Source organism: Sorex araneus, chromosome 4 (assembly GCF_027595985.1).
Source record: "Sorex araneus isolate mSorAra2 chromosome 4, mSorAra2.pri, whole genome shotgun sequence".
Lineage (NCBI taxonomy): Eukaryota > Metazoa > Chordata > Mammalia > Eulipotyphla > Soricidae > Sorex > Sorex araneus.
In genome coordinates, this window is record NC_073305.1 from 101850824 (window position 1) to 101877433 (window position 26610).

General features: G+C 45.9%; 1 protein-coding gene across 2 annotated transcripts in view; it reads left to right on the top strand.

Moving 5' to 3' along the window:
* The window catches only part of MTO1 (mitochondrial tRNA translation optimization 1), a 31778-nt gene extending 8429 nt beyond the window's left edge, over positions 1 to 23349 (top strand). For both annotated transcript variants that reach the window (XM_004605979.3, XM_055136936.1), the window contains exons 2-12: positions 312 to 511; positions 589 to 706; positions 6703 to 6992; positions 8457 to 8569; positions 8670 to 8860; positions 9710 to 9840; positions 10735 to 10939; positions 11020 to 11191; positions 15189 to 15307; positions 18448 to 18608; positions 22808 to 23349. In XM_004605979.3, the coding sequence (XP_004606036.3) occupies positions 312 to 511; positions 589 to 706; positions 6703 to 6992; positions 8457 to 8569; positions 8670 to 8860; positions 9710 to 9840; positions 10735 to 10939; positions 11020 to 11191; positions 15189 to 15307; positions 18448 to 18608; positions 22808 to 22942 (1835 nt within the window). In that variant the 3' untranslated portion in view covers positions 22943 to 23349. The remainder of the gene's footprint in view (positions 1 to 311; positions 512 to 588; positions 707 to 6702; positions 6993 to 8456; positions 8570 to 8669; positions 8861 to 9709; positions 9841 to 10734; positions 10940 to 11019; positions 11192 to 15188; positions 15308 to 18447; positions 18609 to 22807) is intronic.
* Positions 23350 to 26610: the final 3261 nt, after the last annotated feature.

Below are 26610 nucleotides of genomic sequence, written 5' to 3' on the forward strand. Positions count from 1 at the left end.
ATTTTTTAGTATGTTCCGTATTTTTTGTTTGCTTGTTTGGGGGTCAACAGCCTGCCATGCACAGGGGTTACTCCTGGCTCTGCACTCAGGAATTACTCCTGGCGGTGCTTGGGCCACCATATGGGGTGCCGGGGATTGAACCTGAGTTGACTGCGTGCAAGGCACATGCCCTACCCACTGCACTATCGCTCTGGCCATTTCAGATTTTTTCGTCTTTCAAATGCTTGAAGGTGGTTCTAATCAGTGAGCAGGCTTTTCCTCGTGCTCGTGTATTTTATTTATCTCTGCTCTGTTCTTTACGTTCTGCTCAGGTCAGATGTCCTGTAATCCTTCTTTTGGCGGCATCGGAAAGGGACATTTAATGCGGGAAGTGGATGCGCTGGATGGCCTCTGCGGGCGAGTCTGTGACCAGTCTGGTATCCACTACAAAGTCCTCAACCGGCGGAAGGGCCCTGCCGTGTGGGGTCTGAGGGCCCAGATTGATCGGAAACTCTACAAACAGAACATGCAGGTAAGGAGAGCGCGGGAAAGCGGGAGCCGTGGGCGCTGTTGACCCGGGAGGCGTCAACTTGCGTTCTCTCTTGGCAGAAAGAGCTCCTGGGCACCCCACTGCTGACGGTTCAGGAGGGAGCAGTGGAAGACCTCATCCTCGAGGAAGCAGAGCCAGGGCACCCCGGGAAGTGCCGCGTCAGTGGTGTTGTTTTGGGTAGGTACTGTGCTGGGTACTGCGATAGTCCCTGTGGGAAACTGACTTCAGAGCCAAGAGTTGGGAAGGGTATTTTGTTTTCTCTTTATGGATGAGAGAAACTCAATGAAAAAAATATCATATTCTTTTCTTTCTTTCTTTTCTTGGGCCATTACCTGGCGGTACTCAGGGCTTACTCCTGGCTCTGTGTTAAGGGATCACACCTGGCCGGCTCCAGGAACCATACGGGATGCAAGGATCACACCTGGCTGGCTGCTTGCAAGGCAAACACTCAACTTGCTGTTCTTTTTTTTTTTTTTTTCTTTTTGGATCATACCCGGCGATGCACAGGGGTTACTCCTGGCTCTGCACTCAGAAATTACCCCTGGCGGTGCTCAGGGGACCATATGGGATGCTGAGAATTGAACCCAGGTCGGCCGCGTGCAAGGCAAACGCCCTACCCGCTGTGCTATTGCTCCAGCCCCACAACTTGCTGTTCTATCTCTTCATTCCCACTCATATTCTTTTCATTTTGGTTCTCATGAGGCTTATATTCTGGAATCATCTGTGCCATCTCAGAGTAAGCCTGTATAATGGTGTTGTTTTTCTCCTGGTTTTTCCCATGTTTTTTTGTTTTGTTTTGGGTTTTTCTCTTTTTGGGTCACACCAGGTGATGTACAGGGGTTATTCCTGGCTCATGCACTCAGGAATTACTCCTGGCGGTGCCTGGGGGACCATATGGGGTGCCGGGGATCAAACCCAGGTCGACCGCATGCAAGACAAACGCCCTACCCGCTGTGCTATTGCTCCAGCTTTGGTCTTTCCCATGTTGATTTTGTTTTTCCCTAGTTTCTGACTTTAGATCTGTTTAATCAAGACTTAATAATATTGTGTTGTTTTGCCGTTGTTGTTGTTTGCTTTCCTATAGAAGAAGTGTGTGTGTGCTGAGCTGGGGAATGAGGATCAGTGGAAGGGCACTTGACTTGCATGTGTTAAGCCCTGGGTTTGCTTCCTGGTACCATCCACACAAAAGTGCTCTCTATATAGTTGCTTGCCTGTGTACCCCATTTGATACTTTTATCATAAAATAACTCATCTTCTCAACATTTCAATGGTCTATCGGTTTTGGTTTTTTCTTTGATTCTTCTCTCTGAAACACACAACTTCCACAACTCCTACTTCCGTCAGCTGGGATCCAAACATTACTCTCTGGGGGGCTGGAGTGATAGCACAGCAGGTAGGGCGTTTGCCTTGCACGAGGGCCGACCCGGGTTTGGTCCCCGGCACACCATATGGTCCCCCAGGCACCGCCAGGAGTTATTCCTGAGTGCAGAGCCAGGAGTAACCCCTGAGCATCGCTGGGTGTGACCCAAAAAGCCAAAAAACAAACAAACAAGCATTGCTCTCTGGGCCTGCTGCATGGATGTTGTAGGAGGTCTCCTTTCACTGCTTTGCTGAGTTGCATCAGCCCTTCATTCCTGGGACTCTGTTCTGTCTCTCTCTTACTGCCACGTTTTGTTAGAGCATGTCTTCCAGTAACTGCTTAAGATACATGGGAAGTACGTTATTTGAGTCATTGCATCTCTAACAATCTTCATTCTTCCATTAATTCGGGGCGCTGGACCCATGGTACAGTGGATACTGCACTTGCCTTGTTCATGGCAAAGCTGGGTTCTATCCCCAGCACCACTTTTGCCCACACCCCCCAGACTTATCAGGAATGATTCTTGGAGTGTAGAATCAGCAGAAATTCCTGAGCCCAACCAGGTATGACCTCCCAAATAAAGCAACTTTTAATTTGGTTGAGGATCAAATTCTAATTTAAGTATTTTTTTCCGGAGAATTTTGGCGGTCTTGCTCCACTGTCTTCTGGCTTTCGGTTTTGTTGTTAAAAGAGCTTAATACAGGGGTTTCGGACCACAGTACAGTGGGTCAGGTGCTTGCCTTGCACATGGCGACCTGGGTTCAATCCCCGCACCGCATGTGATCCCCTAAGCCTCACCAGCAGTGATCCTGAGCACAGTGCCAGGAGTAAGCCCTGAGCACAGCTTGGGTGTGGCCAAAAAATCAAAAGGAAAAAAAGAAGCTCAATACAGGAGAGTTAGTATGGTGGTTCAGGTGCTGGCCACACACAGCTGACTCCAGTTTTATCACCAGCACTTCATATGGTCCCCTGAGCACCCCAAGAGTCATCCCTGAGCCAGGGCCAGGAGTAAGCCCTGAGCACAGCAGGCTGTGGCCCAGTTCATCCTGGTCAATACCTGACTTCAGCCCTCAATTTTCCCATTTGCAACCATATATCTCGTGATCTTTTTTGTTTTTGTTTTGGTGCCACACCTGGCGGTGCTCAGGAGTTAGTCCTGGCTCTGCACTCAGGAATCACTCCTGGTGGTACTCAGGGGACCTTTTGGTATACCAGGGATCAGACGCAGGTCAGCTGCAAGCAAGACAGGTGCCTTGCCACTGTACTATTAACTCTGCCCCCCCCCCTTTTTTTTTAAATGTAGTACATTTTTTAACCCCATAGGGTGAGGGTTACAGGGGGAAAGTATCATTCAAAACTACCTGTAACAGGAAGAAAATCTTTTCTTTTAGAATGACATCTTTCTCTTGGGGGCTGGAGCAATAGTACAGCGGGTATGGCGTTTGCCTTGCACGCGGCCAACCCGGGTTCGATTCCCAGCATCCCATATGGTCCTCTGAGCACTGCCAGGGGTGATTCCTGAGTGCAGAGCCAGGAGTAACCCCTGTGCATTGCCGGGTGTGACCCAAAAAGAAAAAAAAAAAAAAAAGAATGACATCTTTCTCATAGTCAATTCTTACACATTCTTTTCACTTTGGCGGTATGCTAGTGACGTCTTGGCATAATTGTCACGTTTAACCTGGGTAACACACAGGTTAGTGTCTTTAAAATAGCCAACCAGGGCCGGAGTGATAGTACAACAGTTAGGGTGTTTGCCTTGCACACGGCTGACCCAGGTTCAATCTCCAGCATATGGTCCCCCAAGGACTGCTTGCTGGGAGTATTTCCTGAGTGCAGAGCCAGGAATAATCCCTGAGTAACTACCTTTTATTTTTTTTTCTCAAAGAAAAAAAATTTAAAAATAAAATAAAACAGGGCCAGCAGCTAGTACAGGTATTAAGGCAGTTGTCTTGCATGCAGCTAAATCTGGTTTGATTCCCCAGCACTACTAAGAATGACCCCTGAGCTCAGAGCCTGGAGTAGCCTGCCTGCCCGCCCACTCAGCACCGTCTGGCCTAGGAGTAGGCCTTACTGACTTCCTGAAAGCAGCAGTAATTGCACTCTGCCCTCTGGAAGTGCAGATCTGTTTTGGAAGTCCTGAACAATTTCTCACAGCAGGCTTTGGGAGGGAAGTTGGAGCATCAGAAGTTCAGTGGACTTCTGGAAAAGCCTGAGTCTATGGCATACCCAGCTCTGGGACTGCCGCAGTAGACTTCTTCACCCTTCCAGCAGAGGGCGCATTCTCACTGGGTTTCATAGTGATGCCCTCTGCTTCTCCGCTAGAGTTTGCATGTGGACTGCTTTGTAGACAGACACCCTATAGAAATACACCTCTATTCCATCTGCCTTTTCCCCTCCGCTCATGAAGCAGGTTTCCAGCTATGGGGCAGTCCTCCTAGCCCCTGTATGTACTGTCCTTGGGTGTCAGCCTCATGTGTTGCTCTTCTATACTCCACAAAGGAGTGCAGTCCCTCTATGTCTGTTCCTCTCTTTCTGACTCATTTCACTTAGCATGGGTGTTTGATCATTGTGTGATTGTAACCCAAACATGAAAGCTTGTACCTATCTCACAGTGATTCAATAAAATTTTAAACAAAAGAAAGTGAGCAATTATACAAGAAGAAAGAAAGAAAGAAAGAAAGAAAGAAAGAAAGAAAGAAAGAAAGAAAGAAAGAGGAAGGAAAGAAGGAAGGAAAGGAAGAAGGAAGGAAAGAAAGAGAGAGAAAGAAAAGGAAGGAAGGAAGGAAGGAAGGAAGGAAGGAAGGAAGGAAGGAAGGAAGGAAGGAAGGAAGGAAAATAGGAAGGAAAATAAAGGCACTTCTTTATTACTAGCCCGTCTGTACCCAGACCTGCCAGGGAAATTCAGCAAGGCAGAGCTGATGCTGGGTGTCAGAGGACAAGGAGGGCCAGAATGGGGGTGGGTGCTAATTGTAACTACGAAACACCTGAGCTGGTCTTTTTTGGTTTTGGTTTTGTTTGGGGTTCACATTTAGCATTGCTCAGGGGTTATTCTTGAATCAGGAATCACTCCTGGCGGTGCTTGGTACTCGGGGACCATGTGAGATGCCCGGGGAATGAAACTCAGTTGACTGTGCAGGTCAGCGCTTTACCCACTGTGCTGTCTTTCCGGCCCTCCTGAGCTGACCTTTTCATAGGATGACTTTTTCATTTATTTTGTTTTTTTAAAAAATTTAATTGAGGGGGGGCTAGAGCGATAGCACATCAGGTAGGGCGTTTGCCTTGCATGCGGCTGACCTGGGTTCAATTCCCAGCATCCCATATGGTCCCCTGAGCATTACCAGGAGTAATTCCTCAGTGCAGAGCCAAGAGTAACCCCTGTGCATTGCCGAGTGTGACCCAAAAAGCAAAATAGAAAAAAAAAAACTTCATTGAATCACCATGTGATACACAGCTACAAAGTTGTTCATGATTGAGTTTCAGTCATATGTTTGAATGTCTGTCCATCCACCAGTGTGGACAACTCCCAAATATGGATGTTTCTGTTCATTCTTGGGAGTGGGGAATGGGCCTTCTCCCTGGCATTTTAGGAGCAAAATGAACAGAGGAGCTGAACTAGACAATCTCATCATTTAAATACAGTTTTTTTTCTTCTTAATCTTTTCTTGATATTCAGTTACTTAATAATTTTCACAGAAATTGTTTCTTGCTGTACAGTATTGAAATCACATTCAAAGGCTTACCAAAGAAATTCTGTGGGTTGCATCATTTTTCCACAAAACTAAGTGCAACATGTCTTTACCAAATAATGATGCTATCTGTGGCGTAATTTGATATGCCCAAAACAGTAACAACAAGTCTCAAAATGGAGATGTTACTGGTGCCTGCTCGAGCAAATCAATGAGCAACGGGATGACAGTGACAGTGATGATAGTAAGTAAGAAGTATTTGGCAAACACACACTAAATTGTATCTCTGTTTACAAAGACTTACTCAGACCTTTCCCAAATAGCCCCAGGTTTTGATACTGCGACTGCCCCCCATTTTTTGTGTGTTTTTAACTGTGGTTGTTTGTGAATAGGTAAACTTGGCGGTAAAATACTGATCTTAGTTCTGCTTTAAGATCAGTTTATATTATAGATTTAGTGTGTAGTGCCTACTACAAATCCCACCCGCTCCCCCCAAATTTTCTTTTATGTGCTCTGCCACTGAGCCCTGTACCCTGCCCAAGTAAACAGTGTTTATCAGGAACATATGGTAAACAGTGTAAAGGGATGGGGCTGGAGCAATAGCACAGCGGGTAGGGTGTTTGCCTTGCACATGGCCGACCTGGGTTTGATTCCCAGCATCCCATATTGTTCCCTGAGCACCACCAGGAGTGATTCCTGAGTACAGAGCCAGGAGTAACCCCTGAGCAGGTGTGACCCAAAAAGAATGTAAAGGGGGCAGAGAATAGAGAAATAGAGATGAGAGGCTGCTCTCCCTCCTCTCTTGGCCCCCACTCATCCATTTTCCTCCTCAGGAGCACTGCTCGGCTCCCCTCGGTATTTTTTGTTTGTTTTTTACATAATATTCACCTAACTCTAGCACATGGTGCTTAAAATGATCTGAGACTCCTTTTAGGTGCTGGTGTGATTTTAGGAAGATGTGAATTGCTAATACCACATTTCTTTCTGACTTTTTTTTTGGCGGGGGCACTGCAGGTGCTAGCATTCAAACCCAGGGTTTTCCCCACATGACCAGGCATGTACTGGCTCTCACATCTTGTTTTGCTCCATCCTAACAGAACACAATTCTACTCTTTCCTATCTTTCAGTGGATGGAAGCGCTGTCTATGCAGACAGCGTGGTTCTGACTACAGGAACGTTTCTGAGAGGCATGGTCGTGATTGGACTGGAGACGCATCCAGCTGGACGTTTAGGGGATCAGCCCTCCATAGGTTTAGCTCAAACTCTGGAAAAGTTGGGATTTATGGTGGGAAGACTGAAGACTGGAACGCCACCACGAATTGCCAAAGAGTCTATTAATTTCAGCATCTTAAACAAGCAGGAACCAGATAACCCATCCACACCATTCAGCTTTATCAACGAGACTGTATGGATTAAGGTAAGATGATTGGTGTTGATTCGCTTTATGGCTGATATGGACCATTTATAGCAAGGTGTACTCTTTCTTTCCTCTGTTGTTGTTAGTTGTAATTCAGTTTACATCACTATTACTCCAGCTCCAAAAAGTATTAGCCAGTTGTGCTAATTGGGTGTTTTTCCAATTGACTTTCACTGCCTAAAAAGATACACAGCCACTGACTTAGAGCCCCAGATTTAAGTAGATCTCATTGCTTTAATAATTTTGCCTTTAAAATTTAAAATTAAAAGTTTACAATTTAAAAGTTTAAAAAAAATTTAACATTTTCTCTTTCTTTCTTTCTTTCTTTCTTTCTTTCTTTCTTTCTTTCTTTCTTTCTCTCTTTCTTTCATTTTTTAATTTTAATTTTTTTTTTTTTTTTTTGCTTTTTGGATCACATTCGGCGATGTACAGGGGTTCCTTCTGGCTCTGCACTCAGGAATTACTCCTGGTGGTGCTCAGGGGACCATATGGGATGCTGGAAATCGAACCCAGGTCGGCCACGTGCAAGGCAAACGCCCTACCTGCTGTGCTATTGCTTCAGCCCCCATAGTTAATATTTGTGAATCAGTTTAAAACCTTCAGTAAAATTACAAAACAAAGTAAACAAACATCTGTAAGCAATGAAATTCATGCTCTCTGGATAAACTACCATATTTATTATACTAGAAGTAAACACAGATATTGCATATATAATGTATTAAATAGTAGTATGTAAAACAGTAATGGACACAGTTAATCTTTTTTCTAATTATTCAAGAGTAAGTTACAGAGATGTTTAGCTTTCACTTCTGAGGACTGTCATCTGTGACCTTGCACGTGCAAAATATGTGTTCTACCACTTGACCCACAGCCCTGATTACAGTTTAGTCACCCTGGACATTGCTCAGTGGCAGAGCACTTGCCTTGTGTGTTTGGGACCCTGGGTTTGATTTCTGGCCCCAAATAGTCCTCAAGTACTGCTATAAGTTACCCCTGAGCACCTCCAGAAAACAAAACAAAGCAGAAAAAATGGGTGCCAGAGGGGCTGGAGCAATAGCACAGCGGGTAGGGCGTGGGTAGGGTGTTTGCCTTATGTGGCCAACCCGGGTTCGAATCCCAGCATCCCATATGATCCCCTGAGTACCGCCAGGGGTAATTCCTGAGTGCAGAGCCAGGAGTAACCCCTGTGCATCACCGGATATGAACCAAAAAGAAAAAAAGGGGGGGGTGCCAGAGAGAGCATTTTTTGCCTCACATCCTGCTGACCCCAGTTCAGTCCCTGGCACTGTGTATGGTCCCCCGGGCACTGCTAGGGGATGACCCCTGAGCACAGAGCCAGGAGTAAACGCTGCGTGTGACCCAAACCCTCAGCACCCCAAAACATTTTGTAAGTGTAGATTTATTTGAGTAAGAGTCAGTTAGCATCAAGGCCCAGTAGTGATGTAACTAGTTCCTATGTTTTAGCCAGAAGATCAGCTGCCATGCTATTTGACTCACACCAACCCTAAAGTGGATGAAATTGTCCTTGAGAACCTTCACCTTAATAGTCACATTAAAGAAACTACAAGAGGACCCCGGTAAGCAAAACGTATCAGCTCAGTAACTTTGTAAAGAATGATGTATTCCTCTTTTGTTTTATTTTATTTATTTATTTTTTATTTCAATGCCCTGCTCTAGATACTGTCCCTCCATTGAATCAAAGGTTCTGCGTTTTCCAAACCGTCTACATCAGGTTTGGTTGGAACCTGAAGGGTTGGATTCTGACCTCATTTATCCTCAAGGGTTATCTGTGACGCTACCTGCTGAGTTACAGGAGAAAATAATCACATGCATCAGAGGCTTAGAGAAAGCCAAAATGGTCCAACCAGGTAAAGATCATGGCTACACTTCCTCGGGAGCTCAGCGTTGCTTTAGGGGACTTTGAAGGAACTTTGCTTAGAGTGGTGGCTTTCACTGTCTACACAGACTCATGGCCACTGGCTTAGAGCCCCAGATGACAAAGCTAAACATTCATGCATTTAAAATAGCCTTTGGGGGCTGGAGCAATAGCACAGCGGGTAGGGCGTTTGCCTTGCACGCGGCCAACCCAGGTTCGAATCTCAGCATCCCATATGGTCCCCTGAGCACCACCAGGGGTAATTCCTGAGTGCAAAGCCAGGAGTAACCCCTGTGCATCGCCGGGTGTGACCCAAAAAGCAAAAAATAAAATAAAATAAAATAGCCTTTGGGGGGCCGGAGCGATAGCACAGCGGGTAGGGCGTTTGCCTTGCACACTGCCGACCCAGATTCAATCCCCGGCATCCCATATGGTCCCCCAAGCACCACCAGGAGTAATTCCTGAGTGCAAAGCCAGGAGTATCCCCTGAGCATCACTGGGTGTGACCCAAAAAGCAAATAAATAAATAAATAAAATAGCCTTTGGCTTGAGAGATAGTGCAGGGATTAAAGCACTTGCCTTGCCTGCAGCCCATCTCAGTTTGATTCCTGGTACATCTTATAGTCCCCTCAGCCAACCCGGGAGTGACCTTATCTTCATCCCCATTTCTCGATGGTCCCCCCCAGGCACAGAGCTTAGAATAGCTCCCAAACATTTCTTAGTATCATCCCAAGTAAAAAAATAATAATAATAATAATAAGATGAAGAGCATTTAATGATAGTCTTTGTATCTCTGTCTTGAAACAGGTACAAGTCTGTTTTTACTCTTGTCCTTGTTCAGGCTACGGTGTTCAGTATGATTACTTAGATCCACGTCAGATCTCGCCTTCTCTTGAGACTCACTTGGTGCAGAGGCTCTTTTTTGCTGGACAGATAAATGGTACCACTGGTTATGAGGAAGCCGCTGCTCAGGTAAGCAGTGGTTCAGATGTTTCCTGTGGACAGAAAGGACCTACTTAACTTGAGTTCCTCCTGTAGAAGCCTATTATGTTAACTATCCCAGATGCAATGCAGAACTCTTTCTTCTGTTTCCAGGACATATGGTGATGGCTACTCTAAACATTAGGATTATTTTTAGTGCTTGTGATTTTGTTATTTTTCTGAATTCCTAGGTCTGATGTATTTTGACTAGATTTATTGTGTTGCTTCTACTAGTTTTTTTTTGTTTTTTAAAAAATGTTATTATTGAAAAATAATATGACTGTTGAAAATTATATGAAGTGTAAAATTTTCTCTCGTAGGCAAAAACTAAAAAAAGTCTAGCAGGTAGATTTTTTTTTTTTGGGTGGGGTGGTGCTTTTTGAGTCACACCCGATGATGCACAGGGGTTGCTCCTGGCTCTGCTCTCAGGAATTACTCCTGGCGGTGCTCAGGGGACCATATGGGATGCTGGAAATCGAACCTGGGTCTGCCATGTGCAAGGCAAACACCCTCCTTGCTGTGCTATCGCTCCAGCTCCTAGTTTTTTTTTTTTTTTTAATGATAATAACATTGTCATTCCCCATCATCCACTTCTGCGTGTGGCCAGAGGAGGTGATTAGGAGGGCTGACCACCGCACGGTCCCCTCGGCTCTACGGGGAGCAGTTTCTGGCCATAGCCCCTGGGCATCTCCCAAGTGGAACCCCCAAACAAACAGCAACAGGAAAGTGAATAGCATCACACTTTGTTTATCTCTGCTCTTCCCATCTAGCCAGATCGCTGTTCTTGTAGGGCGCCGTGCTCTTTCTTTCCCAAGCAGTGTTCCGCATATGATAACTCTGTGTGCACTTCATAAAGGCGCTGTAAACACTTCAGTCCTCTTCTAGGGGGTGGTTGCTGGAATCAATGCCAGCCTTCGGGTCAGGAGCAAGCCTCCGTTCTTCATTAGCCGGACCGAAGGCTACATCGGAGTGTTGATCGATGACCTCACCACTCTGGGCACCAATGAGCCCTACCGCATGTTCACCAGCCGAGCGGAGTTCCGTTTGTCCCTGCGCCCGGATAACGCTGACAGCAGGCTCACATTCCGAGGTACTTGTCCCTGCGCCCTGCGGTCCGAGCTGTCTCCCCTAACGCCCTCTCCCCTTACCTTCTCTCCCTTTCTCTCCTAGGGTATGAGGAAGCTGGCTGTGTGTCGCAACAACGATACGAACGGGCTTCTTGGATGAGGTCTTCTTTAGAGGAAGGCATTTCTGTACTCAAATCTATTGAGTTTTCAAATACCAAATGGAAAAGCCTCATCCCTGAGGCTTCTATAAGTGTTGGTAAAAATCTGCCTCTCAGGTAGGCATTTTTAATGTGACCTACTTTTCACAGAAAAATGAGAGCATTCCAGACGCATTGTCTGTAGACTCCCCACCATGTAGGAATCTTTGGGGGAGCCCCACTGGCAGTCCTGAGGATGGTACTACTGCTGATGGTGCTCTGGGGACCATGTGGTGTCAGGAATTAAACTCTGACCTCTTGCATGCAAGAAAACTCTGCCCACTGGGCTATCTGTCTGGGCCCCTTACTACGCATTTTCAATGAGCAACTTCTTAGTTTCATTCAGAATCTTTTAAATGTAACATCTCTTTATTCAGTATAAAGAGTATAATCATAAAAATATATATGATTCTGGTGGGCTGGAGCGATAGCAGAGCAGGTGGGGAGGGCGTTTGCCTTGCATGCCGCCAACCCTGGTTCGATTCTTCCGCCCCTGTTGGAGAACCTGGCAAGCTACCGAGAGTATCTCGCCCGCACAGCAGAGCCTGGCAGGCTACCTATAGCATATTCAATATCCTAAAAACAGTAACAAGTCTCACAATGGAGACGTTACTGGTGCCCACTTGAGCAAATAGATGAGCAATGGGATAACAGTGATACAGTGATGATTCTGGTGGCCAGAACAGTGGTACCAGGGTCAGGTCCACTGGTACGTGGGACCCCGGTTCAATCCCTGACACTAATGGTGTCGTCTTTGATGCTTCTGAGTACCATCATGGGGTGTGACCCTGGTTGTCCCCAGCACCGGACACCTAAGCTGTTCAGAATCCTGACTGGCTTGGTGTTGCTGGGAATGGTTTTGGGCCTCGAACCTCTTCTGCCGGTTCCAACCCCCGAAACAAAATATATCTGTAATTCTAAATTTTATGTGTGGGGACAAGAGCAATAGTACAGCAGGTAGGACATTAGCCTTGCACCTGGCTGACCCACATTTGATCCCCAGCAACCCATATAGTCCCCTAAGTACCACCAGGGGTAAACCCTGAGCACTCCCAGATATGTCCCACAAAGAGGAATAAATTAACTTTATGTACATATCTCCACCACCGTATGGCTGCTGTTGAATTCTGGCTCTCCTTATATTCAGAGAGTACAAGCCAAGAAGCCTCGTAGTTGTCTGCCTTGAGCTGCTTGGTTCTGAGATTCGGGATTCATGTGTGTGCGCGCGAACGCGCACCTCCATGTCTCTGGGTTGTAGCCATGTAGGAACTTATATAAGTAGCTGGGGGCAGTTTCTTGGCGTCATCTCAGATTCCCATGGAGCGGCAGGAAGAAGAAGGGCCGGCTCCTCCCCTGTCCCATGAGGCCCGATGTTTGCCGCTTCTGCTCCCACCTACCTGAACATTTTGCTAGAAGATGGTGGCCACTGGGATTCCTGGGGGGCAGGCGGAAGGGCAGCACCTGCACCCATCTGGAATGGCCTGGCAAAAGTGGCCCATTGCAAAGTCCAGAGGCATCTCTGCAGCAAGCTGCTCGGTTCTGAGATTCGTATGTGTGTCTCTTGAACTTATTTTCTTGTTTTGTTTTTGTTTTTATTGCTTTTTGGGTCACACCTGGCGATGCACAAGGAGTTACTCCTGGCTCTGCACTCAGGAATTACTCCTGGTGGTGCTCAGGGGACCATATAGGATACTGGGAATTGAACCCGGGTCGGCTGCGTGCAAGGCAAAAGCCCTACCTGCTGTGCTATTGCTCCAGCCCCAAACTTATTATCTTAATTGCCTACACATCTAAAAATAAAAGGATAGAAACTTGAAACATCGATGGTATTTTCTGCACATGTGCCAGAGGCCCTCTCAGCATCTGGATCAGGACTTCAAGCAGGCATTTATACAGTGGCGATTCATAGATGTGCCTACAAGCACACCTCCTGTCAGGACTGTGGGGATATGCACCTGTCTGCCGCAGAAGTTTCCGAATTAGTTCTTTCCATGACAGAGCTCCAGTCTGAAGCTGAGGCTTGCTTCAAAGCCAGCCTCATCCCTTTGGACCTTCGAACAGCTCTAAGTCTTACAAATTGCTTTTTCAACTTCAGTGTTCAAACAGGAGCTTTTTTTGTTTGTTTTGTTTTCATGGGGCCACACGCAGCAATGCTCAGGGCTTACTCCTGGCAGTGCTTAGGAAATCCTATAGGGTGCCGGGGATCAAGCTAAGGCTGGCCACTTGCAAGCCAAATGCCCTACCTGCTGTATTATCACACCGGCCCACAAACAGGAGCTTTTGAAGTCACCATTCTGCTAGGCATCAAGATAACTATTTTGACTACTCGTGAATTGCATTTTGTCTTCCTTCCATCCCTCCTTCCCAGGAGCAGTTGAATCCCCTCACACCTGCAAGGAAAGTGCTCTCTACACTTCACCAATTCCCAGCTCTGTTTTTGTGTTATATTTTCTGAGAGGGCAGCCCTTTCCCTTTTTGGAGCTTAAGGTTCTTTTAAGGTTATTTTAACAATGTATTTTATTTTATTTTATTTATTTATTTTTTGCTTTTTGGATCACACCTGGCGATGCACAGGGGTTAGTCCTGGCTCTGCACTCAGGAGTTACTCCTGGTGGTGCCCAGGGGACCATATGGGATGCTGGGATTCGAACCAGGGTTGGCCGCGTGCAAGGCAGACGCCCTACCTGCTGTGCTATCGCTCCAGCCCCAACAATGTATTTTATTATAGCTTAGATGATGAGGCCGCAGTGATTACTTGACTTGATCATCTCCTGGCACTCAGAAGAGCTGCCTGGTTCCTTTTAGAGAGAATATTCCAGGACTTTTCCATGAACACGCTGTCCAGGGAAGAGATGATTAAAGCACCTGCGAAGGGTGATGATGGATGACTGTAATTATGAGTGACCAGTAGTTGGCTAGGAGGCCTGGACAGACTTGGAACTCTTAGTTAGACACTTGGAACTCTTAGTTCTTTTTGCTCTCTGGATAATGAATTGGTTTAATTGGTTTTGGGTGGACATGAGTTATCAAAAAGGTGATCTTTTAAAGGTGAAAAAGAGGGGACCAGAATGATAGTACATTGGGTAGAACACTTGCCTTGCTGACCTGAATTCTATCTTCAGCATCCCACATGATCTCCTGAGCACTTCCAGGATTAATTCCTGAGTGCAGAGCCAGGAGTAATCCTTGAACATCATTTAGTATGGCCCTCCAAAAAAAATATTTTTTAATTAAAAAATAAAGATGAGAAAATCTAACTTAGTAAACAGAAATACTGTGAGTTAAGGTGATAAATACAAGAAAGGCATACAGATTATTTAGGCCTTGTGAGAACCAGACCAAATGAGAAGAATATTTTAGAATATTGTATAGCCGTGGGGCCAACAGAAGAGGATGCAAAAGAGGGGCAAGGACGTGACTGAGTGGTAAAGTGCATGTTTGACCTTCATGAGACCTGGGTTTGATCCTGGCAGTGCTCCAACAGAAAACTAAGCATGCAGAAGTTAGATTTGTTTATAGGATATGGGACTTAATGTCATGTAAATGTAAGCTTTTAGAGAAATAAATCAGTCCCGTCAGAGGAGAGTCTGTCCTTACAAGAATGGAATGATAAGTGGGTCATAGTAGGGCCACCTTTATCAGTGATTTATTTCTCGGGATGAAGAAGTTGGGAGAAAGTACTCAGCTGTCTTGCTCTGCTACAGATGTGCTGGATTTGTTCACTGTACCTGGGCCAGGGGGGAGGCCGGGGGGAAGGGGGGAGAGGGAATGAGCATATCTTGATAGTGAATATTCTGAGGTTTGGTTATTTCTGAGGAATCTAGTCTAAATCTGCCTTATAATATTGGAAACATGGCTGATAAAACATTTGTGTCTTGGGCTGGAGCAATAGAACAGCAGGTAGGGCGTTTGCCTTGCATGCAGCCGACCCGGATTCAATTCCCAGCATCCCATGTGTTCCCCCAAGCACCGCCAGGAGTGATTCCCGAGTGCAAAGCCAGGAGTCGCCCCCATGTATCGCTGGGTGTGACCCAAAAAGTAAACAAACAAAACAAAAACAATTATGTCTTTCCAGTGCTCTAGATGTTCTGAAGTATGAGGAAGTTGACATGGAGTTGTTAGCCAAGGCTGTTCCGGAGCCCTTGAAGAAATACACTGGGTGCAGAGAGCTAGCTGAAAGGCTGAAAATTGAAGGTAGGACAACTTTCTTCCCTAAGGTGCCTTTGCTTCCTTTTCCACTTGTGCAAATTATGGAGGAATGGTGGATCCACGATTCAAGAGGCCCCGTTCATTAGTACGGTGAGACTAGCAAAGGCTTTGCATCTGCACCACGCAGAACGAGCCTCCTAGGTAACGGCCTTGCATCAGGGAGGAGCTGGGAGGATGGTGGTCTGTGACTCCCCTCGACCCACTGGGACAAGCTGCTGCCTCTTAACAAGATTCCCCCGCACGTTGCATATCTGGAAAGTGCTTCTCTGTTCTTCTGGGTTTTATTTTTGCAGAGGCAGGAGTTGGTATTTTTTTTATTGAGGGACCCTCCTCCCCCCTGCATAGGATCCGGTGTCTCATATGCTTAAAGCACTAGGCTACTGAGTGATATCCCTGGCCCCAGTGCTCTTGGAGAAAATTTTGTGTTAAGAATTTGAAATTCAAACACACAGCCTAGTAAGGGGAATATTGCACAAAATTTTCACCAGGAGAGCTATTTCTTTGATTTTTTTTTATTATTATGATGGTTGGGCTGGAGTGATAGCACAGCAGTTGGGTGTTCGCCTTTCACTCGGCTGACCTGAATTCGATTCCTCCGCCCCTCTCGGAGAGCCCAGCAAGCTACCAAGAGTATCAAGCCCGCACGGCACAGCCTGGCAAGCTACCTGTGCATATTGGATATGCCAAAAACAGTAACAATAAGTCTCTCAGTAAGAAGACATTACTGGTGCCCGCTCGAACAAATCGATGAACAACGGGATGACAGTGACAGTGATTATGATGGTTTGGGGGTGCTGAACCAGTCGATCGTATTCCTCATCAATGTTGTTCCTCAGTTAACTGGTTCAGCACCTCCATGATTATGCGAGGAATGCCAAGAGAGAAAAAGGCATAAAACAGACTCTTTTCTTGGGGCTGGAGCGATAGCACAGTGGGTAGGGCATTTGCCTTGCTCTTGGCCGATCCAGATTCGATTCCCAGCATTCCATATGGTCCCCTGAGCACCACCAGGAGTAATCCCTGAGAGGAGAGCCAGGAGTAACCCCTGTGCATCGCCAGGTATGACCCAAAAAGCAAAAAAAAAAAAACAAAAAAACTCCTGTGTTTGGAAATTCTCTAGCTCATTCGATAACCTGGTTTGGCATGAGCCTCAGGCAATCACAAGCTAATGTCCGAGCTCACAAAGCTGTGCAGAGAAGCGATAAAGGAAGACCTCAGAGAAGAGCAGCAGTGTTGGCCAGTGCGGCAGAAGCAGGGAAAAGTATTCACAACTCCCACCTGTCCTTCGCCAACTTTAAGACTAAGATGACTGCCCTCCGACATCCTGATGGATCTATTACATCTTCTAGAAGGGCAATGGAAAAGGTTATCCATGACTTCTACTTGGATCTCTTCAATAGCCACGTCCACCTGCCCGCATACCAAATTCTGCAGTATGGATATGTCGTTCCCAGCGTTCTCCCTTCTGAAGTCCGACGCTATTTCATCAATAAAGAAGCGTACAGCACCCAGTTCAGACAAGGTCAGACCTGAACACCTGAAGAATCTGCCACCAGTACTCATCAATACACTGGCTCAGCTCTTCACACGCTACCTATCTGAATGCAAAGTTCTGTCCCAATGGAAAACCAGCAGGATTGTTCTGTTGTACAAGAAGGGAGACATCCACGACATTGGCAACTATCACCCTATCTGCCCGTTATCCGTCGTCTACAAGTTAGTGATCATCGACGTAAAGAGGGGTTTGGCAGGGCGATACCATTTCACCGAAACTCTTCAGTGCCACCCATGAGAATGTCAATCAATGACTGGAATGGGAAGGAATGGGAGTGAAGATAGACAGTCGGCAACTATACCACCTCTGCTTCTCGGATGACATCATTCTAATAACACCAAACATTAGCCAAGTGGCACGAATGCTGGCCGACTTTGACCATGAGTGTGGAAAGATCAGACTGCAGCTGAATCTCACCAAGACAATGTTCATGAAAAATGAACTAGTTCCTGGCGTTTCATTTGCTTTCAACAGAACGAACATCTCCAAATGCAGCAGCTATGTGTACCTGGGTCGAGAACTCAACATGACAAACAACCTGGCACCTGAGCTGCACAGGAGGAAGGGACTGGCATGGAACACCTTCAAGAGCATCAAAGAAGTTGTTAAGAGGATAAAGAACCTCTGGCTCCAGGCACATCTTTTTTGACTCCACTGTTCTTCCTGCACTAACATACTCCTCAGAGACGTGGGCCCTACGAAAACAGGGTAATGACGCTATTCGGGTCTCCCAAAGAGGAATATAAAGAGCTATGCTTGGAATATCACATTTCACTCAAGTGAGAGAATGAGTCCGGAATTCTGACCTCCATTGACGAATGAGAATCAGGGACGCTGTCTCATTTGCCAAGGCGTCGAAAATCAGATGGGCCGGACACATAATGTGATTTGGAGATGACCGCTGGACTAGAGCTGCTACTGACTGGATTCCACAGGACGTCAAAAGAACGCATGGCTGCCCACCTACGAGATGGTCAGACTTCTTCGTCAAGACCCTGAACAAACAGTTTGAGGCTCTTTGAGTTCCTGGAGTGAACAGACACCATTGGGCTACAATAGCACGCCACAGGGACAAATGGAGACGTTACTGGCGGCCGCTTGAGCAAATCGATGAGCAACAGGATGACAAGTGATACAAGTGATGGTTTGGGGGGGCCACCTCCAGTGGTGTTCAGGGCTTACTCCAGGTTCTATACTCTGGGATCACTCAGGATATCATGTAGTACTGGGGATCGAACCTGGGTTTGACTGTGTGCAAGGCTAGTGCCTTACCCCTGTGATATCTCTCCCACCCCAAAAACTAATTACTTTTTCTTTAAACCTATAATTTTATGGATATTTAAAGGAAAGAGGACACTCTCAGACAGAACGTTTTTCCTATTCTCTATCTTAGACTGAGTTTTCTGAGCCACAAAAAGAAACCTGTCTGAACCATCTCCTAGTGCTGGGAGAAGTGTTAAAGGAAGTCTCGTACACAAAGGCTTTTTGTAATGTTTAGAAAGCTGTAAAAACATAAGCTGATAATGTAGTCTGAGTATCAGAGCATTTTTCTGTTGTTGTTGTTCTCTAGCCACCTATGAATCAGTATTGCTCCATCAGCAACAGGAAATAAAGGAACTTCAGCGCGATGAAGCTCTCCAGCTGCCCAGAGACTTGGACTATTTGACTCTCCGGGATATCTCCCTGTCTGATGAAGTCAGAGAGAAGCTCCACCTCAGCCGCCCACAGACGGTAAGGCAGCGTAGGCGGAGCCCCACGGCTTTCATGTTCTTAGCCTGGATTTAAATGACCACATGACTAGTATTTTAGTTCCGCATGAAAGAAACAGAACTTTAGGCCTGGGAGGTGGCTCAAAGGGCTGGAGAACATGCTTTGGGTATTGTAGCCATAAGTTCAGTCCCCAGCACCATATGGCACCACGAGCACTGCACTAGGAGAAGCCTCCGTGCACCACCTTGTGTGTGATCTCCAAAAAAAGCAAACATAAAAATCTCTTAGGGGGAGCTGGAGCGATAGCACAGCGGGTAGGGCATTTGCCTTGCATGCGGCCGACCCTGGTTCGATTCCCAGCATCCCATATGGTCCCCCGAGCACCGCCAGGAGTGATTCCTTAGTGCAGAGCCAGGAGTAACCTGTGCATTGCCGGGTGTGACCCAAAAAGGAAAAAAGAAAAGATCTGTTAGGGGTTGGAGCAGGTAGGGTCGTTTGCCTTGCATGTGACCCATCTGGGTTCGCTCCTCGGCATCTCATACGGTCCCAATCACCATCAGTCGTAATTCCTGAGTGCAGAGCCAGGAATAACCCCTGAGCATTATGGGGTGTTCCCCCCCACACACACATACACACAAATATCTTAGGGTCCCAAGACATAGCATAGTAGGTAGGGCACTTGCCTTGCTCGCTGTGGACCTGGGTTCCATCCCCAGCACCACTTATGGTTCCCAAGCCCCACCAGAAGTGATCCTTGAGTGCAAAGCCAGGAGTAAGTATTGAGCACAGCTGGGTGTTTCCTCTCCCTCCCTCCTCCCCCCGCAAAACACACCACACACACACACACACACACACACACACACAACACACCCTGTATCTCACCAATGTACTGAAGCACTGAATATCACCAAAAGTTCCCCCTCTCTTCCCCTCCCTGCCCACCCAGTTCCCTGAGCACTGCTTGGGAGATCTACTGCCAAAACAAACTCTTAAGCTCTTATTTTTATTTCTTTGTTTATACTTCATATGGTAAATGTTGTTTTGTTCTTGTGAGAGATGATCAAACTTAGTCTAAATAGAAGAATTATTCTTTAGACTATCATTGTTCTTTAGTCCCAACAATGTGCTAAATCATTAGTGCAAACTAGTACCTGTGTAAAACTTAATTCCAAAGCTAAAATAATAGTAATAATATAATAACAAAACATATCAATGATTTTGAATCACCACTTGGATCTCTCTCTGGAGATTCCATCATTTTGACTTGGGAGCGACTAGGAGGAAGAGGGGAGCCAAACAGGCCCCCCCCTCCCTTCCAGCTGTGCAAGTGCGCACGTGTACACACACACCTGTAAACCAGGAGACTTTAAGATATAGTATTGGACTTAAAATAATACTAAAAAACACTAAGTGGTTGTGTTTGTTGATTTTAAGAAATGCTTCTTTTAATTTAGCTCATTTAGTTTTATAGAGTTTTTCTTCTTGTTATTATTATTAAGTAATTACAATAGCATTAAGTTTCATGATTTTGATGGACAGAATTGTTACACCTTCACCACCACCACTAAGTGTCTAAGACCCTGCACCTTTGTCTCTGGGTCACTTTGCCAGTCCTGCCCCTTGCAGTAATAGCTTGCTCATCTCCATTTTGCATCCAAATGCCAATGGTTTGTCTTCACTGTCTATCTACTTAAATTTTGTTTCTTCTTATGCCTCAGGTGAGTGAGGAAGCTCAATTTTTCAAATTTTGAGTAATGTCCATTTTATTTTCTGAAGACTTAATCAGTTGGCATTCCCACCAACAATGAAGGAGAGACCCTTTCTCCCTGCATCCACGATAGCACTGCTTGTTCTAGTTCTTTTTGATGTGCTCCAGTCTTGTTGCTGTTTGATTCACATCTCCCTGATGATCAGTGATGCATTTTTTTCATGCACCTTTTTACCATTTGTATTTCTTCTTCAAAGAAGTTTCTGTTCATTTCTTCTCACCATTTTTTAATGACGTTGGATATTTTTTCCTGTACAGTTCTACCAGTGCCTTACATATCTTGTATAGAAATCTCTTTTTCTTGGGGGGGGGGTCATACTCAGCAATGCACAGGGGCTACTCCTGGCTTTGCACTCAGGAATTATTCCTGGCGGTGCTCAGGAGACCATATAGGATGCTGGGAATCGAACCCAGGTCGGCCGAGTGCAAGTCAAACGACCTACCCACTGTGCTATCGCTCCAGCCCCTCACTGTTTCCTTTAAGGTGCAGAAACTTCTTAGTTTAATGTTGTCCCGTTTGTTTATCTTAACTTCCACTTGTTTGGTCAGTGGTGTTTCATCTGGTCAGGGGTGTTTCATCCTTGAACCTACCTTTAGCTTCAGTGTCATGAAGAGTTCTGCCTATGTTTTCCCCTGTGTACCTTCTGGTTTCAGGTCTGATACTAGACAGTGTTAGAAAGAGGTCTGAGTTCATTTATTTTGGCATGTAGCTCACCAGTTTTCCCAGCACCATACCAAGGACAGTGGTAAAGGGGGTGTGGTCATTCTGGAGGAGGAGGGGTTGCTGGAAGGTGGTAAAGTGTTATTGCACACAACAATATCAGTAACAGTATTGGAAGCCATAGTGACAAGAAAAAAAGAAAAAGGTGCTTGCCATAGAGGCAGGCTGAGTGATCGGAGGGAAACTGAGAATACTGGTGAAGGGAAGTGGACTCTCGCAAAGGGATTGGTATTGGAACATTGTGTGCCTGAAACTCAATTATGAACAACTTTGTAAATCACCGTGCATCAATGAAGACATTTGAATATATATATATATTTGAATACACACACACACACACACACACACACATATATACACACACACACCACACACACCTCTGTGTGTGTGTGCGCGCGTCCATACTGTTTTCCACAGAGGTTTAACCACAGCATTTTTATTATCACTGGAAGTTCAGTGAACACCCCTGTCATCAGAGTTCACAGCCCCTTAATACACAATTCTAAAACTCCTAAGGCTCTGAGGGACATTTGCTGTAGATAAATTTGTAACAAAGCTGACCTGAATGGTGATGCTGTTCCTTATACCCTGAAAATGAATATCCATGCATTTCACTGCGGAAATACTGATGATTAGTGATGGGGCGCCCCCCAGCATACTGCTGGCACGTTACGTTGAGTGTAATGAAATAAATGTATCAATGCTCTGATACCTGTTAGCTCATGTGATCTGAAACCACTTTGGTGTGGTGCAGTATTGTTGTATGCCTAGTATATTAATGTTAATCACTGTCACTGTCATCCCGTTGCTCATCGATTTGCTCGTGCGGACACCAGTAACGTCTCCATTGTGAAACTCGTTGTTACTGTTTTTGGCTTATCGAATACGCCAAAGGGTAGCTTGCCAGGCTCTGCCATGCGGGTGGGATACTCTAGGTAGCTTTCCGGGCTCTCTGAGAGGGGCGGAGGAATCAAACCCGGGTTGGCGGCATGCAAGGCAAACACCCTACCCACTACGCTTTCGCTCTAGCCCATTAATGTTAATACTATTGTAAATTATATTGCCTCAACGTAAAATCATGGGAGGGCTGCTCAGCATGCAGGAGACCCAGGTTCAGTCCTTGACACTTCATGGTCCTTCTGGAGCCCCCAGGAGCAGCCCTGAGCAACAAGCCAGGAATTGTCCCCAGTACTTCCAGGTCTGGCCCCAAACCAAGCTGACAGATTTTCTTAGACCACTCATTTTATAGTCAATGAGCGTCCATTTCCCTAGTTTGTACATAGAAGAACAATCATATCTACTTTATCGAGTTATCTTGAAGATGCATTAAGATAACATGCTTTGGGATTTGGGATTTGGGGGCAGGATCGCTTCGAGGTGCCTAGAAGACCCCCAGGTCCTCTCCCAGCAATCCTCAGCCAACCAGGTCAGTGGTTCAGTGTGAGGGCCGGAGGATGCGGTTGCCAGGAAAGTCGTGCGGTGCTGGTGGCCACCCTCGACTTGTTCAAGGTCATACCTAATGGTGCTCAGTGGGGGTTGATGCTTGGGACCAGAGAGGGAGCCACAGTCCACCGTGTGCCAGACATGCACCTTCACCCCTGTACCATTTCTCCAGCCCAAGATAACATTCTTTAAAATACCGTCTTAACTGTAATGTACATATGTGATCAGGAAGGAAACAGGATTTGATTTGATGGAATAACTTCCTTTCTCTTCTGGTTTGATTCCTAGATTGGAGCTGCTAGTCGGATACCTGGGGTGACACCTGCTGCCATCGTCAATCTGCTCCGATTCGTGAAGAGTACTCAGCAGAGACAGGCAGCCAGAAGCAGAGGGACAGACGCCCGTGAAAAGAGCCACTTATAGCCTTCTGCGCAGAGAGGCCTCTTCATCAATATAGAGTCTAAAGAAGAAGTACTTCTATTTAGCACATGTTAATATTACTGGCTTATTAGAAGTAATAATCCTATGAGTTTGTCGACAATCTTGAATAAGATGGAGATTATAATTGTGCCTTGTATATCAGAAAAAAAGAGCTATAAATTCTTAATTTATACTTTTTGGGGGGAGGTGGGTAATGCCAGGTTTCAAACCATGGCATACAAAGCCTGTTCTCTCTGAGCTCCATCCCTAACCCCTTAATTTATACTTTCTCCTTAAGTGCTCTATTAATATAACTCTGTGAATTTATTGAAGTAAATGTGCTGCTATCAAAGAGAGATAGAATGAACCTAAAATTAAGCCTGAAAAGAAAATTCTACGTTTACATACTCTTTACATACTCATAAAGACTATATTCATAAGTATACCAATTTAAAACTTTTTGTTTTCAAAGGTATAGTTTTCGGGGCCAAGGCAATAGCATAACATGCTTGCCTTGCACATTGCCAATCCAGGTTCAGTCCCCGGCACCCCACATCTCCCAGGCCTCTCAAGTGATCCCTGGATGCAGAGCCAAGTGTTACCAAATAAACTTTTTTTTCCTTTTTGGATCACAGGGGTTACTCCTGGCTCTGCACTCAGGAACTATCCCTGGCGGTGCTCAGGGGACCATATGGGATGCTGGGAATCGAACCCGGGTTGGCCGCGTGCAAGGCAAACGCCCCACCCGCTGTGCTATTGCTCCAGCCCCGACCAAATAAACTTTTAAGAGAACACAGTTAATAGTTTTCAAAGTTAGTCCTGTGATTGGTTAAGCAATTTCAAGAATCTCAAATCTGGAGCCTAAATGTAAATGAGAGCCAGGAGATAGTTCAGTGGCCTAAACTCATGGTTTGCACGTTGGAAGCCTGGGTTTAATCTCTAATCATGTGAGGACATGATCCTTTGTCAGAGTACTTCCGGGAGTGACCCTGACTACCATCACATATAGCCCCAAAACCAAGCAAACAAAACCCATAACAATTAGAACAATACAGTGTCAGAGAGATAGTACAACAGGCCAGGTGCTTGCCTTGCATATGGCCAATCTGGCTTTGATCTCCAGGACCACATATGGTGCCTGGAACCCACAGGAGTGCTCCCTGAGCACAGCCAGATATGGCCTCAAAACAACAACAGAAAAAATTAAAAAAGGTAGAAATAGAACCAAATAATCCATATCACTCAGCTTATTTTTAGTATTGGAATGTAGTACGTAAGGTGTACATTAATTTCTAAAATGTCTGCTTCCCAGGAAATTTTCATTTGAGCATTATCATACAAAATAGAAAAATTAAAAATCATTACTCTTTCCTACCATCCACAGTGTGGTAACTTGTTAAGGGAGAATAAGGGAAGGAAGCAATCAAGAAAGCTTGGAGCCAGAGCTATTGTACAGCGGTTAGGGCTCTTGCTTGCCAACCCACGTTCAATCCCCAGCACCAGATATGGTCCCCTGAGCCCCTTCAGGAGTGACCCCTGAGCACAGAGCCAGGAGTAAGCCCTGAGCTCCACCAGGTATGGTCAAAACACTGAGAAGAAAATGGAAAAGAAGAGGTAGCTATTATATCACAAATATTTGCTTGTGACTGTGACAGCCATGACTTGTTAACATTGAAGACAAGTTGATTGTGACTCTCATTTCCCTGTTTTTAAATGGGAATTCATAGAAAAAGAATCGGGGTGGGATTGCCACCTGGGCCCTTGGGCCGGCTCCTTGTACCCGATGACCTTTCTGGCTAGACCAGAGGATGAATGTGGCCATGGGTGCCGGAGGGCTCTGCTTGTCTCTGAAAATGCCAGCGCTGTACTCTGGTGTGGGCTCAGGGAGACGCTCCCATTTCAGCCTGTGGCAGTTGCCAGGGCCTGCCAGCCAGGGCCTGCCATCACACTGGCTGCCGGGCTGTGCTAAGCCTGAGGGTGGGTGTGAAGTGTCAGCGCTGCTGCTGCTGTAATTGTATACAGCCACCTGGAGACTGCCCAGTTTTCTTGGATTTGCTGCATCTAATTTTAGACTCTCATAAGCCAGTCAAGGTCCGTAACAAGTTAAAAATGATTTGCACTGCTGGATCATTCTGCAATGACAATTTACTAGTTTCAGAAGTATAAAGTTTACTTTTAGTTGTGGTAATTCCTGGTCCTGGGAAGAATTATTCTCCCCCGCCCCCATCCCACCCAACCCCCCCTTTTTTTTTTCTAGAGGTTTGGAGCCACACCTGGTGGTGTTTAGGGCTAACTCCTGGCTTTACTCAGGGATCAATTCTGGTGGTTCTTGGGGAACCGTATGGAGTGCTGGGCATTGAACCATAATCGACTGTTTGCCTTGCATGAACCTTCACTGCTATACTAAGCAAAGCAAAACAAAACAAAAATAAAAATGGGGGCTGGAGCAATAGCACAGCGGGTAGGGCATTAGCCTTGCACTCGGCCAACCTGGGTTCGATTCCCAGCATTCCATATGGTCCCCTGAGCACCGCCAGGGATAGTTCCTGAGTGCAGAGCCAGGAGTAATCCCTGTGCACTGCCGGGTGTGACCCAAAAAGAAAAAAAAAATATTGCTATACTATCTCTCTGGCCCCGGGCAGAATTCTTAGCACAAAACAATACGGACTGTAATACTATGTTATATTTTTTTTAAAAGAAGGTGTTTTCTGCTCAAAGAGAAATGCTAGTATGTGGTCCCCCAGCATTACTGGTAGTGGTCTTTGAGCACCAAAAAATAATTAACTCTGGGGCCTGAAAGTTGGAAACAGGAGCCAGGAAAAAGATCAATAGACTGTGCCCATACTTTGCCTGTTGGGTGCCCTGGCACCGTACGATCCCCTGGTCATCACCAGAAGAGGCCCCTCCAACACAGGGCCAGGAGTAACCCCTAAGCACTGCTGGGTAAGGTCCCAAAGCAGCCAAACAGAAAAATGTTTATTTATACAAAATTACCTCATTTAAAAGACTTTCAAAATAGCCTGCCTTCTGGCACTGCCAGCCAGTACTACAGATGATCATGTCCTGGAAGTTGGGGGGTGGGAAAGGGAAGCAGCTAAAAATGTAAAAATGCGGCATTACTTAATCCAGTTGCTTGGTAGAAATCCCCCAACAATGACAAATCCTCCAACAGAAGTTGGCCACATTTGTGATTTCCTCCACCCACTACAGATCACACTGCCTTATGGTTTGAAAAGCAGGTCCTAATGTTTATTTCTAGAGAACATCAAAATTCAGAAGAGGGGAGACTGCTCAAAGGGCTGAGTTTATGCTTTGCATGCGCGAGACCTGGGTTTGACCCTTGGCATTTCACCACAGGGTCCCCAAGCATCATTGGGAGTTAACATCCCCCCCTCTGTCCCCCCTCCCCAACAAATAAGGTACTAAAGATCTGTAAAATGTTTGGTTGAAGGAGGGACAGTATAGATAAGGCTGTAGAATGCACAAGATCATGCTGGCTTAATTGTGAAGTTCTCTTTTAGACAAGAATTTAAGTTGGATTGCTGATTGCCTCAAGGAATTTTACCCCTTTTTTGTTTCAACCTTGATTGAAATTTTCTACTTCAGAAACTCCAGTCTAGGGGGGCTGGAGTGAGTGGGTAGGGTTTTGCCTTGCGTGCAGCTGACCTGGG